The following is a 14485-nucleotide window of genomic DNA, read 5'->3' as shown; positions in this document are numbered from 1 at the left end:
CTATACTACGATATTAGCCTCCGTTAAGGCACAGTAGAGCGGTATTACAGTAATTGTGCTGCGAAAAAATTTAGCAGCTCTATAAATATAAGGCTGAATGATCTGTAGCAGCAGAAAATAATGCGCTCGTAGCGCCCAGGAAAAGTTAAATTTGAGAAGAAAATAATGCCTAGATCCTTTATTGAGTTGGCAGAACTTTGAACTAGATCATCTAGAGAATAATCAAAAATCTGCTGCCATATCCTCTGACTAAATCTTACGATACAACGTTTATCCGTATTGAGGGATCATCTTTTCGTTGTACATCAATTTTCCAGACTGTGTAGGCTTCGCTGGATTGGTAGAGCGTAGGATGGGCAATATGAAAGATCTTAAACTAAATCGATAAATTAGAAAGTAATGGAAAAGGATGTTGCATATCCTTTGACTAAATCTCGTGATTCGCAGCATTTATCTGCGTCGAGGGATAATCTATCGTACACCAGTGTTTCAGTCTATGTAGTTGTAGGATGGATTGTCGATACTATGAAAGATCTTGAAGTTATCAGCATGGAGGAGGTGTTTGCAAGAGAGGAGGACGTCATCATTCGTGAATAAATTAAATAGAAACGGAACTAGATGGGATTCTGATTAAACAACGGACAAACGAAAGTGAGTAACAGTTTCAATTTAACGGTGTATTTATGAGCCGGTATGTAGATCGACGTGGCACGTCCCATCGATGTCTTTCCATAACATTAAATAAATGTTAAGGAGTGATAAAGCACTGCGCCAGTGAACACAAAGCACGCAAGGGTGCTAGAACTCTCAGTCCATAAAGTGCAAGCCCGATATGGAAAGGCAGCGCGATGCGTTAAACTGTCTGCGAGTTTCCGATTTACGACGTGACGGGATCGAAGTTTATACAAGTACTGGCTTTAAGAGACCATCGCTTTTCCGCGGCCGGCTCTTTTTATTCGATCCCCTCTACGTTAGATCTTATTTGCATAAGTGGGTAGAATAATGCCGATAAACGGTTGGTACAGGGCCCCTATGTGTGGCTCTGGCTGTATAGGTTGAGGGTTAGCGAAGCCAGTGTTCTCAGTGTTTTTAAAAACACGAACAGCAAAGCTCGCGTACAGGAAAACAGAATGGAAAACACGGAAGGTATACTGTTTCAATGAAAACGGTCTGCTGGCAGACGTTTTATGGGAGTAGTGGGATCCTTTGTTAGAGAATCCCATGGATAATTTATTCGTGGTGGTCGCAGCTTTTAGAGAAATTTCTAATGCTACGAATGAATCGGTGGAAACCGCATTGTCAGGACTGTCGAGTAAATTGCTACGAACGAAACTGTCAATTACATCGAAGGCTTTTTGGCGACGCTGGTTATCTCTCCTTCCCCACGAAACCTGTTATTTGCGAACATTTTATAGCGTCGAAGAATTCGACGATGGACGTAAGTTAAGACGAGCAGTTTCCAGAAAGAAGGAACGTTCCCCTTAGGTGAAATAGTACGTTGATAGCGTATAAATCTTCGTTTAATCGGATATAATCAAAGCGTTTTAACTTTAACCCACGAAGCGTCGTTTTATTTCCTATTGTTTTCGATCAGTTTGCGTGATCGAATTCTGTTTTTAATATTGCGAATATGAAAGGGAATTTCGAAGATTCGCTTAGTATCTTTTTCACTTTTATCTCCTCCACTTAAATTCTACAACTTTGTGAAATTTAAACATACTGAAGTGTTCGTAACCTAATGATAAATATAGAGACACTACGGGAATATATTCATTTTTATATGCTGTATATACAAAACTGAAGAATTGCGGTCCAGATAGAAATTCGTTTCATCCACCAAATGCAGTGAAATCCGCTTGCTATCATCACTTTGGAACTTGCAATTTTTTATAAGAATAGCTGGCTGATAATCTTTTGAACTGAATTTGTTACAAACGATTATGCCAAACCATTGTTATAATTTCTATTTATTAAACGAAACGAGTTGATTTTCGTTGAAGTAATTACTTCTTTACTTTTGTCCAAACAAAGATTCAGTCAGATATCTGGACATGACTCTGACATCGTAGATAAATCCAAGCAACTTAAATTAAAATTAAAAAAATTCTACCGGCTCATTGGCAGACCTTCCAACTGAAGCGCGCAGAGTAAAATAACGCTATATAAAGCCATATTAAAACCTGTTTGGACCTATGGGATCCAACTATGGGAACAGCGAGTAATTCCGACATAGAAATTTTTCAACGATTCCAATCAAAAACTCTAAGATCCTTAATAGATGCACCTTGGTATGTTACCAACGAGACCTTAAGATACCTACAGTTAAAGAAGAAATATCCAAATTCAGTAATAGATATAACATAAGAATTAACAACCACCAAAACCCATTAGTTACTCAATTACTTGACACGACGGATCAGATCCGCAGGTTAAAAAGACATTACCCTTTAGATTTAAATATTAGATTCAACTAGAACCAAACATACGATAATCATTTATTATTCACGTTATAGTACCACGCCAGAATAATTTACTTATAATTCTCAACGAGAGCTGATTGTAAACTACTTCCAAATAAAAGAAAAAAAGATCTTTACTTTTGTATATCCTTGACCTGGAGACCGCTGTTACGAGGAGAATAGAATTTAGTAAACAAAAAGATTCTAAGAAGAGGTCTATATTATTGTGCCCTCGAATATAAATTTTGTTTTGGGTTACAAGGTCCACAAACAAAAGAACTATAAGCAGATTTCTATTGCTGTTTCTTGTAGCTATAGCCATCAGGTAGAGCTACAAGGTTAACTTTTTGATGATGTTCTATGCTATAAATATATGAACGTGTTCCCTATCATGGTCTTCTTCTATTGTATGGTAACACTGTAAGAGTCTGGATCAGCACACACTATACCTGAACTTGTTCTTATATAATTATACTTATACTTATACCTATACTTATTTCAATATATTTTTCTATTACAAGTTCATCCACTCGTTCTTCTATCAGTCAACCTCAACAATTTTGTCTGTAATTAAATCTGCAGTGAAATTATAAGTATAATGTATATTACGCATAGAAAGATAAAATTGTAAAACTATTTGAATGATTCTTTACGTTGTGAGTCCTCTATGTGTAAGATCGGTTTACTAATTTGCTATGCATATGGCATTATGTTTGCTCTAATTAATTACAATTAATTCGTCAGTAATGCAAACAATATTCATTATCAGTTTCATCCCTCTATTTTATCTGACATTTTATCCGCCAGTATATTTACCTCAAACTGTACACTTGGAAAAACGTTACACATTTGTGCTACATTTTTCATAAACATTTATATCTTTTTTATTTTTTATTTATTATTATTTAGTCCGTGCCTTTCGGCTTTCGACGAACTTTCGGTTTTACATCTCTTACACTTATTTTGCTCCTTATATATCTACCTCCCATCTTATCTACTCTATTGTATTGCACTCCCTTAAATTTATCTCTAACAGCTAAAACACTAATGACTAAAACTATTGCAACTTATGACTACACGCTATTCCCACTTTTGGTCTTTTGCCTCCTTGCTGTGCTTCCTTCTTGTCTTTCCTCCCCGTCTTGTATTGCTCTTCTCTTCTCTGTCATTGCTTTTAATTCTGTTAGTCCTTCTCCAGTCTCATTCAGTGTCTTCTCTATGTCCTTTGGTCCTCCCGTTATTTCACATTCTTCTGTTACGTGTCTCAGGTCTTCTTCTTTCCTTTTACATAGTCTGCATCTTTCTTCTCCCTCGCTTTTGTCTCGTTTCCACATCTGAATCTAGCTGGAATTTTCCTGTCCTTCCACTTCGTCCTCCCTTCCAAGTACTTCGGTAGCTCTTCTTTGGTCATTTTTCTGTAATGCTTGTTATATTTGGATTCCCTTATCCTTTTGTTTCTCTCTTCCTTCTTTCTTCTATAATTTGGTCTGCTGTCAACCTTTCTTGCTCTTCCATATACATTTACATACATTTAAATTATTTTTGAAAACAACATAAAATTTATTTGAAAACCTTATCCAGTGTTGGCTGTCGTTTGTTTGAAATTATTAGTTTTCGAATGTGATTCTCATAGTCGTAACGCTTTTCGTTTCGATCGAATTCTTATTTCTTATCGTTTGTTCCCAAATGTAATTATCACCACTGATTACGATAACAATAGCCCATTGATAACATTATCTACAATTGTAATAACCATATACCGTGTATATATATACCATAAAGAGCGCTCCGTAGCTGTATGAAATATTTTTGCTCTTTGTGTGGATTCTGTCGATGTGTACGACCGTAAATTTTCCCCAAATACACCAACATTCGCAGTCTCGTGATAAACCCTCACTCGGATCTTAATGGGTTAAACATATTTCTGCGCGAAACAAACACTTTTACGAGAAACCTTGCTCGAAACTGTTTTCTTCGAGTAACCAATTTTCCGAGACTGTCTGCGTTGCGATAAGCGAAGAATAAATTTATTGTCAACCATGAACGCTCTGTATAAAACAGAGAGAGAGAGAGAGAGAGAGAGAGAGAGAGAGAGAAAGAAAATACAGCCAAATAAGCACTTTCACCGTGCAGCAGTAGGTCGGCCGCTTAATTAGCAAATTCTTACGGTTAAAGATTATTTTGTGCGCGAGGACCGTAGCGTGAGATGAAAGAGTGACACGGAAGCCTGTCATTCGCGCCAACACGTCCCTGTAATACAACGTAATACAGTAAGTTGCGTCAACTGGAGGCGTCAGACCTGTATCCAACAAGTTAAGCACGGCGACGCCGCACCGTCAGGTATTTCACTCCGTAGTCACTGTGCCGAGTATAGTTTTCTCATCCTCATTATGTATTCTCCTGATGGCCGTTTAAACCCCCGCATTTCATGGCTGCGAGGGAAAACTTTGTGCGCCCGAGCCACCGGAAAGTTCAATGAAATTAACTCTGCTTTGCATACACTTAATAGCCCGTATCGCGCTACCGCGATCTACGAACGCACCGTAAGGTCCCGAGCGCACTCTCAACTTCACCCCTTCGATCCCATCCCTCTGTCCCTCCCTCTCTCTTCCACTCTCTCTTCGCTATCTCTCCGGTTTCTCCGCTGCGATTTTCCGCGCGAACGGCTCTCGCCGAGAACAACGAATTTCCTTCCTGATGGCACGTGTGAGCGTTGTCGAGACCAGATCTATCGTCTCTACTTCATCCTGCGCCTGCCTCGACAACTTGATTAAACTCCTCTTCCTTTCCAACTTCCTATCGTTTTAATTGATTCGTTTTACTCCCGTAACCTGCACGAAACGTCGAATTCTTCGATTACCGCCACTTTATAAACGCCGTTAGAAACTTCCACTGTACGCAACACAGTGGCGATGGCTAAACTTGAAATTGCTATCGTATGTATTAGGTTGTCCGAAAAGTGTGTTTCTTTTGCAGACACGTGTTTTACAACGACGCATCTTTACACAAACATGAAACCTAATCTGTCGAACGTTGTGATCTTTATTTTGGTAGAACAAAATGGATCGTACGTAATCCGATAAAATAATGTAGTATCGTGACTACTATAGTTAGTTTATTAATGATAAGTAGATTGAACAGAGAATAATGTTCGTTAGAGATGCACTAATCGCAGCGAACGCATAATAATCAGCGCAACTAAGTAATTAATCAACGACTCGACTCTCATCAACGCAATCCGCACTCTTCGACATCTCAACTCGTACTGTTATTAATTCGTTCTTTATCCCCTAGCAACCCCTTGTCTCTTGTCCTAGCCTCGCTACATACATGCTCAGTTTTGCAACCGCTCGTCTACAATTCACACGACACCCCCCAGGCCCCTCATCCATCATAATAATATAAATAATAATAATATAAAACAAAAAAATGTTGTGCATCCATTATTTTCTTATAAAGCGAAAGAAACTTTTCGGACGACCTAATGTACGATTATATCCTTTATTTCCGTTTACCTCGCACCTTTGCGCTGGCTTCTGGCTACACACTTTACGCTAAATAGAAACTTCGACATAAGCAAAATTAATACGTAGAAAATAGGATGATAGTTTAATTTAGTTTAATTGTTTGCTCGTTACAAGCAGAATATTACCAGCGGACTCTCACTGTAACTTCTTTTTTACCCTGTAAAGTATCAAACTCACCTGTCAATTCATTTTAACACTCACCATCGTCACCATCTAAGCTTACATCGCGTACTCTACACAATAACTTTGTCTATCAATCGAAACTTAATTATACTTTGTCTCTCTAGTCAACGGGTTGTTTGAACGAACTAATTTATACCTGTTAATTCAGTGTGTACTCAATCGAACCACCCCCTATCATCCTAACGGAAATAAGAGGATCGATCGGAAACGATATTTAATCGTAACGGGAATTTGCAAGTCTCGTTGACGTGCTATCTCGCGATCGCGTCTCTCCGCGAACGGTCGAAACACTTGAGCTAAGCTTAAGTTACAAGTTCGTACTTTAGCGAGTACATCTCGCATCGTAAATTGTGCTACAATGGGCTCAAAATAAGAGAATGGAAAACGACGTGAGAAAGAGCTGAAAAATTGTCGAATACTCGCGAACCTCACTGGTGAATGGCGTTACGATTTCACTATGAATAAAATGAAAGTGCTCGCACACGCAAGTTATTACCGTATCGTTCGAATTGAACATATTTAGTATGCGTATTTGTTTATCTACAATGAATCTCTTATCTCCAAAAAGATCGTGAATGAGCAGTTGATGGATGTTTTAAATATACATATTTGTTATGTTTAAATTTTTAGTTAAGTCATGAGGGTCCGTGACGGAAGAAAATTGTTTGAACAAGTCTATGGTAAATAGATGATTAAAAAGCGCTGCTATGGACGATTTTGCATGGAATACGATGTGTCAAGATTCATTCTCTATTAATCCATTCTTAAAGTTTAGGAATGAACAGAATGAAAATGCCTAACAAATGATCTATTTTAATTTTCAATTTAATTTATTACTTTAGCTGAGATATTGTTGATTATTGTATACGTGGCCGTATCACTGACCAAATATTTTAAAAAATATTTCATAACAAAGACGTGTTTATCATCAAGTGTTATGAATCATGTGTCAATCATAGTGATATCATCAAGTCAATGAATTAATAGATAAGTTTGATATTTTAAAAGAAGAAGTTACAGTAACAGTCCGCTGGTAATGTTCTGCTTGTAAGGAGCAAAACATTAAACTAAATGAATTAAACAACTGCTGCAACTAGGCTTCTCTTCTAGTTTTCTTTCAAGATCTTCTGTTTTAGTTTATTTAGCCTGGGAAAGTTGTAGCTCAACGATCCAAGAAAATAATGTGCGATTCGTACTTCGACTTGCAACGTAACTTGTATAATGTTAAGTTTTACAAGTTATCTCGATAAATAAATAAATGTATGCGCGTTTAATGGAATTTTTGATGTGTCCTTCCCGAAGACGAAACTTTCAACGTAATCACGTTTTTGATTTTCACGTTGCTATGAGCCATGGAGTCTCCTTTATCCTACTCGTAGCGCAAGTTACGGTTCGCCGTAGCGAAGTGTGTGCAAAGAAAGTTTTCAAAATTTGCATCTGCGCGAAGTTTGAAAAAAGGAAGAAGTTTAACAAAAAGTTTGTAATTACAACCACTTAGAAACGCATTGCTTGTTCGCTTCTTTCGCGTATCCGTTACACAAATTTATGCTACTTCCCTTGAGAGCGAACTCTTATATAACAAGTTTCGACTATTATACAACGTCGCGAGAGACTATTAGCCTGCAAACATGTATGGTGGAAATTGCTGTAGGTGCGATTAACAACCCATAAGAAGCGAATAAAACAGAACTACATTTACCAACCGGTTTTCCATTCTTTTCTTCCTCGATATATATCCTATTCGTGGCTTTGAGATTTACGTAACCGACGACGAATCCGCTTCTGTAAAGTTTGAACTTTCTACGGGAACGTGTGCACGAACCTCGAATAATTTCCACGTAATTATACGACGAAACGTAACAATGGCGACTTAAAAAATTTAATCGCCTGTCCTAATTATTTACCCTAATTATTCCCCCGGTGCAAAATCCGCGTTTTCACAATATTTAACACTAGAACTACCGATAGTTAACACGAAGCTATTCCTACCAAAACCAGTGAAAATGACTGGTCTTTAAAAAATACCTAATAATGGAATATTTTTATATTTATCGATTTATTACTTTCTTACAGAAGCAATTCCATGTTATGTAGTACGTTTTTGGTATTATTAATCCATCTGGGGCCATCATCCCTAAACGAGGCTTGACAAATTTATAAAATTGTAGAACCAGTCGTTTTGACTGCTGTGGTATTTCTAGCGTTAGCATCTAGCGATCTAGCGATCGATCCGGAATTTTCCTGATAACTGATATCGTCATATCGAATGATACGCGGTAAAAATTTTGAAAACGTGTGGCAAGTTGTAGAAAACGAGGAAACTGGTTAATTGGAGTTCGATAAACAGATTGCAGCAGCCTTTTACACTTTCACAAGTATTATTTATCATTTTGACTGGTATTGGTATAAGTAGCCTTGACACAAAATTATTTCCAGTTTGAATACATAAAAAACAAAATAAAATTCATTATACTATTCTTTTAGTTATCGTTGCGAAAGTCATTACATCATTGCGGAAAAAAATATAACACGAAGTAGGAATTTTAAAATAAAATTGTAAAACCAGTCAATTTGACTGGTGTGTTAGTTCTAGTGTTAACACGTTCGCTGCGTATGGCGCGCATTCGGATCGACGTGTACATTTGAATCGTGTTTTGTATTAGTTTGTCCGAAAAGTTTCTTTCGTTTTGTAAGAAAATAATGGATGCTCAACATTTCTCGTTTTATATTATTTTATCGAACTTCGTATGATCCATTTTGTTCTATCAAAATAAAGATCACAACGTTCGACAGATTAGGTTTCATGTTTGTATAAAGATGCGTCGTTGTAAAAGACGTGTCTGTAAAAGAAAGACACTTTTCGAACAACCTAAAGTATTTCACGCTAATTCATATTAAACGCATACAGTATGTTTGAAATGTACGCTGGTGACTATTTCTGTATCAGAAATACGAAGGAATGTTCCATCTAAAGTTCATAGGGGGAACTTAATAAGATTTGATTCTTTTACATTCGAACGTAAAGAGATTTCAATGCCAGCGTAATGCTAAATATTAAACTGCACATTTTTTATACGCCACTCGACGCATTTTTTAATTCCTTGCAAAAAATGTATTAAGCTACTTGGCTCGAAAAATGCTTAGTTTACAAAGATATTTCAACTTTAATGTTTGTAAAACTTATCGTATAAAAGACAAGGAAAATATAGACGCGTGTAAAAGCACTGTTAACAAATTTTCACTCGACTCGATCGAACTGCTTATTGCGAAGCTGAATTCAGACTAGCGATCATCTCAGATCACGTCAAGTCAGCCGCCGGTCCAGAGATTTTCATTTGACTCGACTGATCCGCTTACCGTGAATGCTCACATTGCACCTGCCTGACTTGACACGATGATCGTTAGTATTAATCGTCTCTGAATGGTCTCGTTCGATTATATAATCGCCAATGTGAATCCAGCCTGAATGCTCTCGTTGGACCACGCATAAGCGATTTTCACCTATGCCTGACTTGACGCTATCANTCGCTGGTGTTAATCGTTGCCGAATGCCATTGGATTAAGTTTAAGCAATTTTCACCGATGTCTGACTAAACTTAATCTAATTGTACTGTGCTCGCCAATGTGAATCGTGGCTGAATTCTCTCATTGGACCAGGTGTAAGTGATTTTCACCTGTGCCTGACTTGACGCTATCATCGCTGGTGTTAATCGTTGCCGAATGCCATTGGATTACGTTTAAGCAATTTTCACCGATGTCTGACGAAACTTAATCTAATTGTACTGTGCTCGTCAATGTGAATCGTGGCTGAATGCTCTCATTGGACCAGGTGTAAGTGATTCTCACCTGTGCCTGACTTAACGTGACGATCGCTGGTGTTAATCGTCGCTGAATGCTCTCAATCGATTACGTGTAAGCAATTTTCACCGGTGCCTGACTCGTCGTGATCTGACCGTACCGTGATCGCTAACGCGAGTCGTCTCTCGATGCTCTCGTTGAATTACGTGTAAGCGATTTTCGCCGATGCCTGACTTGACGTGATCGCTATTGTGAATCGCCCGTTACTCGCGAGATACATAATTTCAACGCGCTCGATCTAACTTCCTCTTTTTCTTGTTGCAGGTAAGTCACTAGCGCTTAGCTTCGAGAAACGCTACCACGCTCGTTTCTTCTGGTTCGAGGATTCCGTAATCACGAGCAGATGAGCGTGCAATAGCTACCGAGCAGTTTAACGACCCCGCGTGCTCGTGTCTCGGTGTTAATGGGTCTGTATCCTTAGAGCCTGTCATTTCTTGCCTTGGAGGACTCGTCGCCCAGGTGTGTATCCTATTTCGATCGATAATCGTACAGCGCGTTTCTTTAACTTTATCTACTCGCTAAGCCATTTTCCCGAAGACAATTGTACGTGACTCTAGTTATGTACATAAACAGGTACATGAAATAAAAATACAAAGGAAACCTTAACCAGTGATAAGTGAAAGAAGTTGAATTTGAAACGATTCTTTGTTATATTTATAATCTTATTTTTAATTACCAGTTTATTTTTCCATTAAAAATTAAATCTTGACAGATATTTGACGCAACAGTGTATCTCCAACGTTTTTCAAAGTTACTCGATAATTTGATTTTACAATCGTCAATGACGAGAACGTTGATTTACAATAGATACGTGGTATGAAATGCCATAAGCGTGTTGAAAGACCATTTTAGATATATTATTGCTGGAAATTGTGTGCTGATTCCAAGAAAAAACTCGTGTAAACGATTCTTCAAAAAGCTGGTGTTTCGTACGTATGTCGATTAACAACTCGGTGAATTTTTTATGATCCTTTAATGATAGACGATTAGCATTCTTTATTTCGCTGGTGTGTGGCGATTGCGAAAATTTTCACGACCCCATAACTCCGTTACGCGACCCCGTATGTGTAGTAGCCTATATGTAAGAACAGTAAGAGGTTCGCTATATGTATATTGCATGCGTTCCATTGACTCTGTTCTTTTTCTTTCTTTATATATTTGACGTAGCACTATGTTATATTAGATTAAATGAAAAATGTTAACAATTTCACGAGATAAACATCAGATTAGATTAAACGAAAAATATTAACAACTTCAAGAGATAGCCACTGGGTTAAATTAAATAAAGAGTTTTAATCATTTTTAAGAGATAGATATTGGATTAGATTAAGTGCAATGTTTGAGCAATTTCAAAAGATAAATAGCTTCTGCACGTTTACGCACTTACGCTATAAAATGCAGTTACGCTTTCATTGAGGTTCCTATTAATAAAAGAAACGTAGATATTAGGTCAAATTTAGCGACAAATTTTAACCAACAGAACTTGAAGAAGCTCGATACATTTCAGCATAAATTTGCAGTTCGTATCACCTCGGTTGTATTTTAGGATTATCGTCGATTTGGTACAACTTTCTTCCCATTAATATTCTTAGCGAAATGTGACGATGTGTTCCATTGACTTTATTTAGTCGCGTCTGTTACACACTGGCTTGCTTTTTCAGAAAGTAGACACGCGTAAGGTTCGACCCGTATATTTTTTCCTTTGTTAAAACTTTGTTAAAACACTAAAACTACCAGACTGATGAAAACGACTAATTCGCAATTTTTTATTGAAATTTCATACATTTTTACGCGTTTAAATGATTTTTCGTAAAATTTACGAATAAGAAACTTGTGTCTCTTATTGCATCGTAAACATCGCCCTATCTCTTCAAACTTTAAATTCCATGTTACAAGTTTTGCATTTGAGTTTAGCGATAAACAAACATCATCGGTGACGATATTTGCGTCGATCTCTGCTGCGAGTATGGGATAATAACGAAGTAATTTTCCATGGCCAACTGTTTATTAATTAACGATAGTTTAGGCACATTATCCGCTATTTGAAAGGAGAACGAATTGCATTAATGGACAGTCATGAACGTTCTGATTCACATTCGGTTACTGGAACTGGTTATTTCGTTAACTCGAACGCGCCAACATCCTCGTTTATACATGCTATGACTTCGTGCAACGGAATAAATCATCCTCGTAATCGAATACACGTTCGCAAACCATTTAACGTCGAATCGGTGTATGTATTTGGTTAAAAAAAAAAAAAAAAAAACTAATCTAAATTCTGTTCTTTTTTTTCGTACACTGAGCCACTCTACTCGTCCCTCGATCGAGGCACAGAGAGAAATAGAATGTTTGTCGTTCAACAGATAATCTGTCCGGTAACCTGACCAATTGATTAAGCCGTTAGTTTGAGATTTTGACTTTTGCATATCCGGCGAAAAGCAACTGTGTTCGATGCAGCCTTTTGTATTTCTGCTTTTATAATTGCGATATAATATATAATTATTATTTATGGAATGAAAGTTCAATTATGTGAAACTCACGACCAGTTTACAGATGTTTGGAGAGAAAGCAGGAGAATGTACGAAATAGAAAGAGATGTCGTCTTGTCTTTTTATTCTGTAAATAATAATTATTCGTCTTCCTTTTGCAAACGAAGCAAGCGCAAAGGTAACACGAGATAGTTGTTGCACTTTTCTTCGTTATACGTACACAAAGAAGCAAAGGATAGGGAAGGTGTAGAATAATAAAGATAGATCAACCGTTCTTTCCTTTTCTTTATTTACTTTTGCTTTATTTACGTTGAATTTTCCAAGACAGATCCCTAAATATCAAATATCCAAGAACAATTACTTCTTGCGTGTTATTTCATGACACGAAAGATACGATTTACGCAACTGGCTTGCCAAATCGTAACCATCGACTTTCAAATGCGTATTTTTTTTTTTAAAGAAAACTTTGTCGAAGAAGAATAATTCCCATAACCTTTCTCATAGTATCGAATATTCTGCTGTTCGATAATATTCGTATTATCGAAGTGACATTAAGTTACGCAACGAGTTTCATAAAAATAGGAATTCAATTTTTGGAATAGAGGGTCTGACAGCTCAATTACCTGTAGCAATCGCTAAGAGGTATAAAAAATTAATTAATCGCCCTAGATTCCAAAGTCAATATTTTTCATGTAAAATGTAATTTTTGCCACCTTTTATGGATACTTAATCAGTTTGATTTAGTATCGCAATTGATTTACAACAATGAGATATTAGAATATATGGAAGAGCGTAGAAATATTTTAAGCTGTTGATTCATAATTTATTCGTGCGAGTACGAAAAAGGAAGACGTACAACCTTTGTTGAAAGAGGAAATAAATTATTTCGACGATATTTTGTTGATAGCGAGGACGGTAAGAGATTGTTGAAAAAAATTAATGAGAAAATGGATTTTATGCTAATTGAACATTCTTTATTCCTCCCTTAGTAAATGCCATAAGTCCCTAAAGCTTTGAACTCCTATTTTAATTTCAAAAACATTAATTTTACATTCATCGTAATTTAATAAATACTTTCGTATTACTTTGCATATTCGTTTAAAATTGTATCGCACTCGGCGACATTTACTTGTCACATTTTTAATTATTTATGAAAGTTCTTGCTTCGAGCGACGATTATTCGATATCGAAAGGAAACATACAATTATTGTAATTATCATACAATTACTAAATCTTTATCTGCGCAAGATCGTAAATAATAGAGACTCGCTGTACGTAACAGTAGATTAAATTCGAACAATTCCTACAATGTCAAATGCCTTCCACTTAAGTTATTATGTCATTTAGATACAGTGAATTAAGTTCTTTACCTAAAAGCTCCAGTTAAAGGTTAATAGCTCGTTCTTTCCATACTTTTTCACCGATGTTTGTTTACGTTATTTTCATACTCGATTTAGCTGCTTCACAATCTTCGTTCCTCTCCTTTTCATGCATAAATTCACAGCAAAATATCGATTGTATATCAAAGATATCAAAGTGTACACAATGTTACGCAAGGTGAACATATTTTTGTATTGTTATGTTCATCGCGCGTAGGAAAATAATCTCCGCGTTATCCAATTAAGAATCTCAAGGTTTCTTGCTCGCTAAATTAGCGATCTGTAACAGTTGTGCGATGAACGTGCATAAAGTCTAAACCCGAAAAAAGATCATTCTATTAGTTTGGCAACTAAGTGATTGCTGATTTTATCATTAGATGGTAATGCGGTAGTTGCCAATTCCGTATAAATCGTTTCTTGGAACGTTAGCTTTTTCGCTGATACGAATACAGGAATAAAGAAGTCTGTATAAAGCGTAGCAAGCTATTTTCTCGGTAAACATAACGACAAAATTTGTTAAAACTTGCGGCGAATTTTCAGTAGTTGTTCCATCTTAAACTTAATACACTTGAAATATGCACTTGAAGATC

The 14485-nt window shown here is 36.8% G+C and overlaps 1 protein-coding gene across 6 annotated transcripts in view; it reads left to right on the top strand.

Annotated features, from left to right (window-relative positions):
- LOC122571660 (CCR4-NOT transcription complex subunit 6-like) overlaps positions 1–14485 on the top strand; it is a 925145-nt gene that overhangs the window by 63515 nt on the left and 847145 nt on the right. The window contains exon 4 of one of the 6 annotated variants that reach the window (XM_043735710.1): positions 10449–10560. The exons of the other annotated variants lie outside the window; for them this stretch is intronic. Coding sequence (XP_043591645.1) covers positions 10449–10549 — 101 coding nt within the window. The 3' untranslated portion in view covers positions 10550–10560. Of the gene's footprint in view, positions 1–10448; positions 10561–14485 lie in introns of those variants that run through there. 6 annotated transcript variants of the gene reach the window in all.

Source organism: Bombus pyrosoma, linkage group LG10 (assembly GCF_014825855.1).
Source record: "Bombus pyrosoma isolate SC7728 linkage group LG10, ASM1482585v1, whole genome shotgun sequence".
Classification (NCBI taxonomy): Eukaryota; Metazoa; Arthropoda; class Insecta; order Hymenoptera; family Apidae; genus Bombus; species Bombus pyrosoma.
This window is presented reverse-complemented; position numbering and strand designations above follow the sequence as displayed.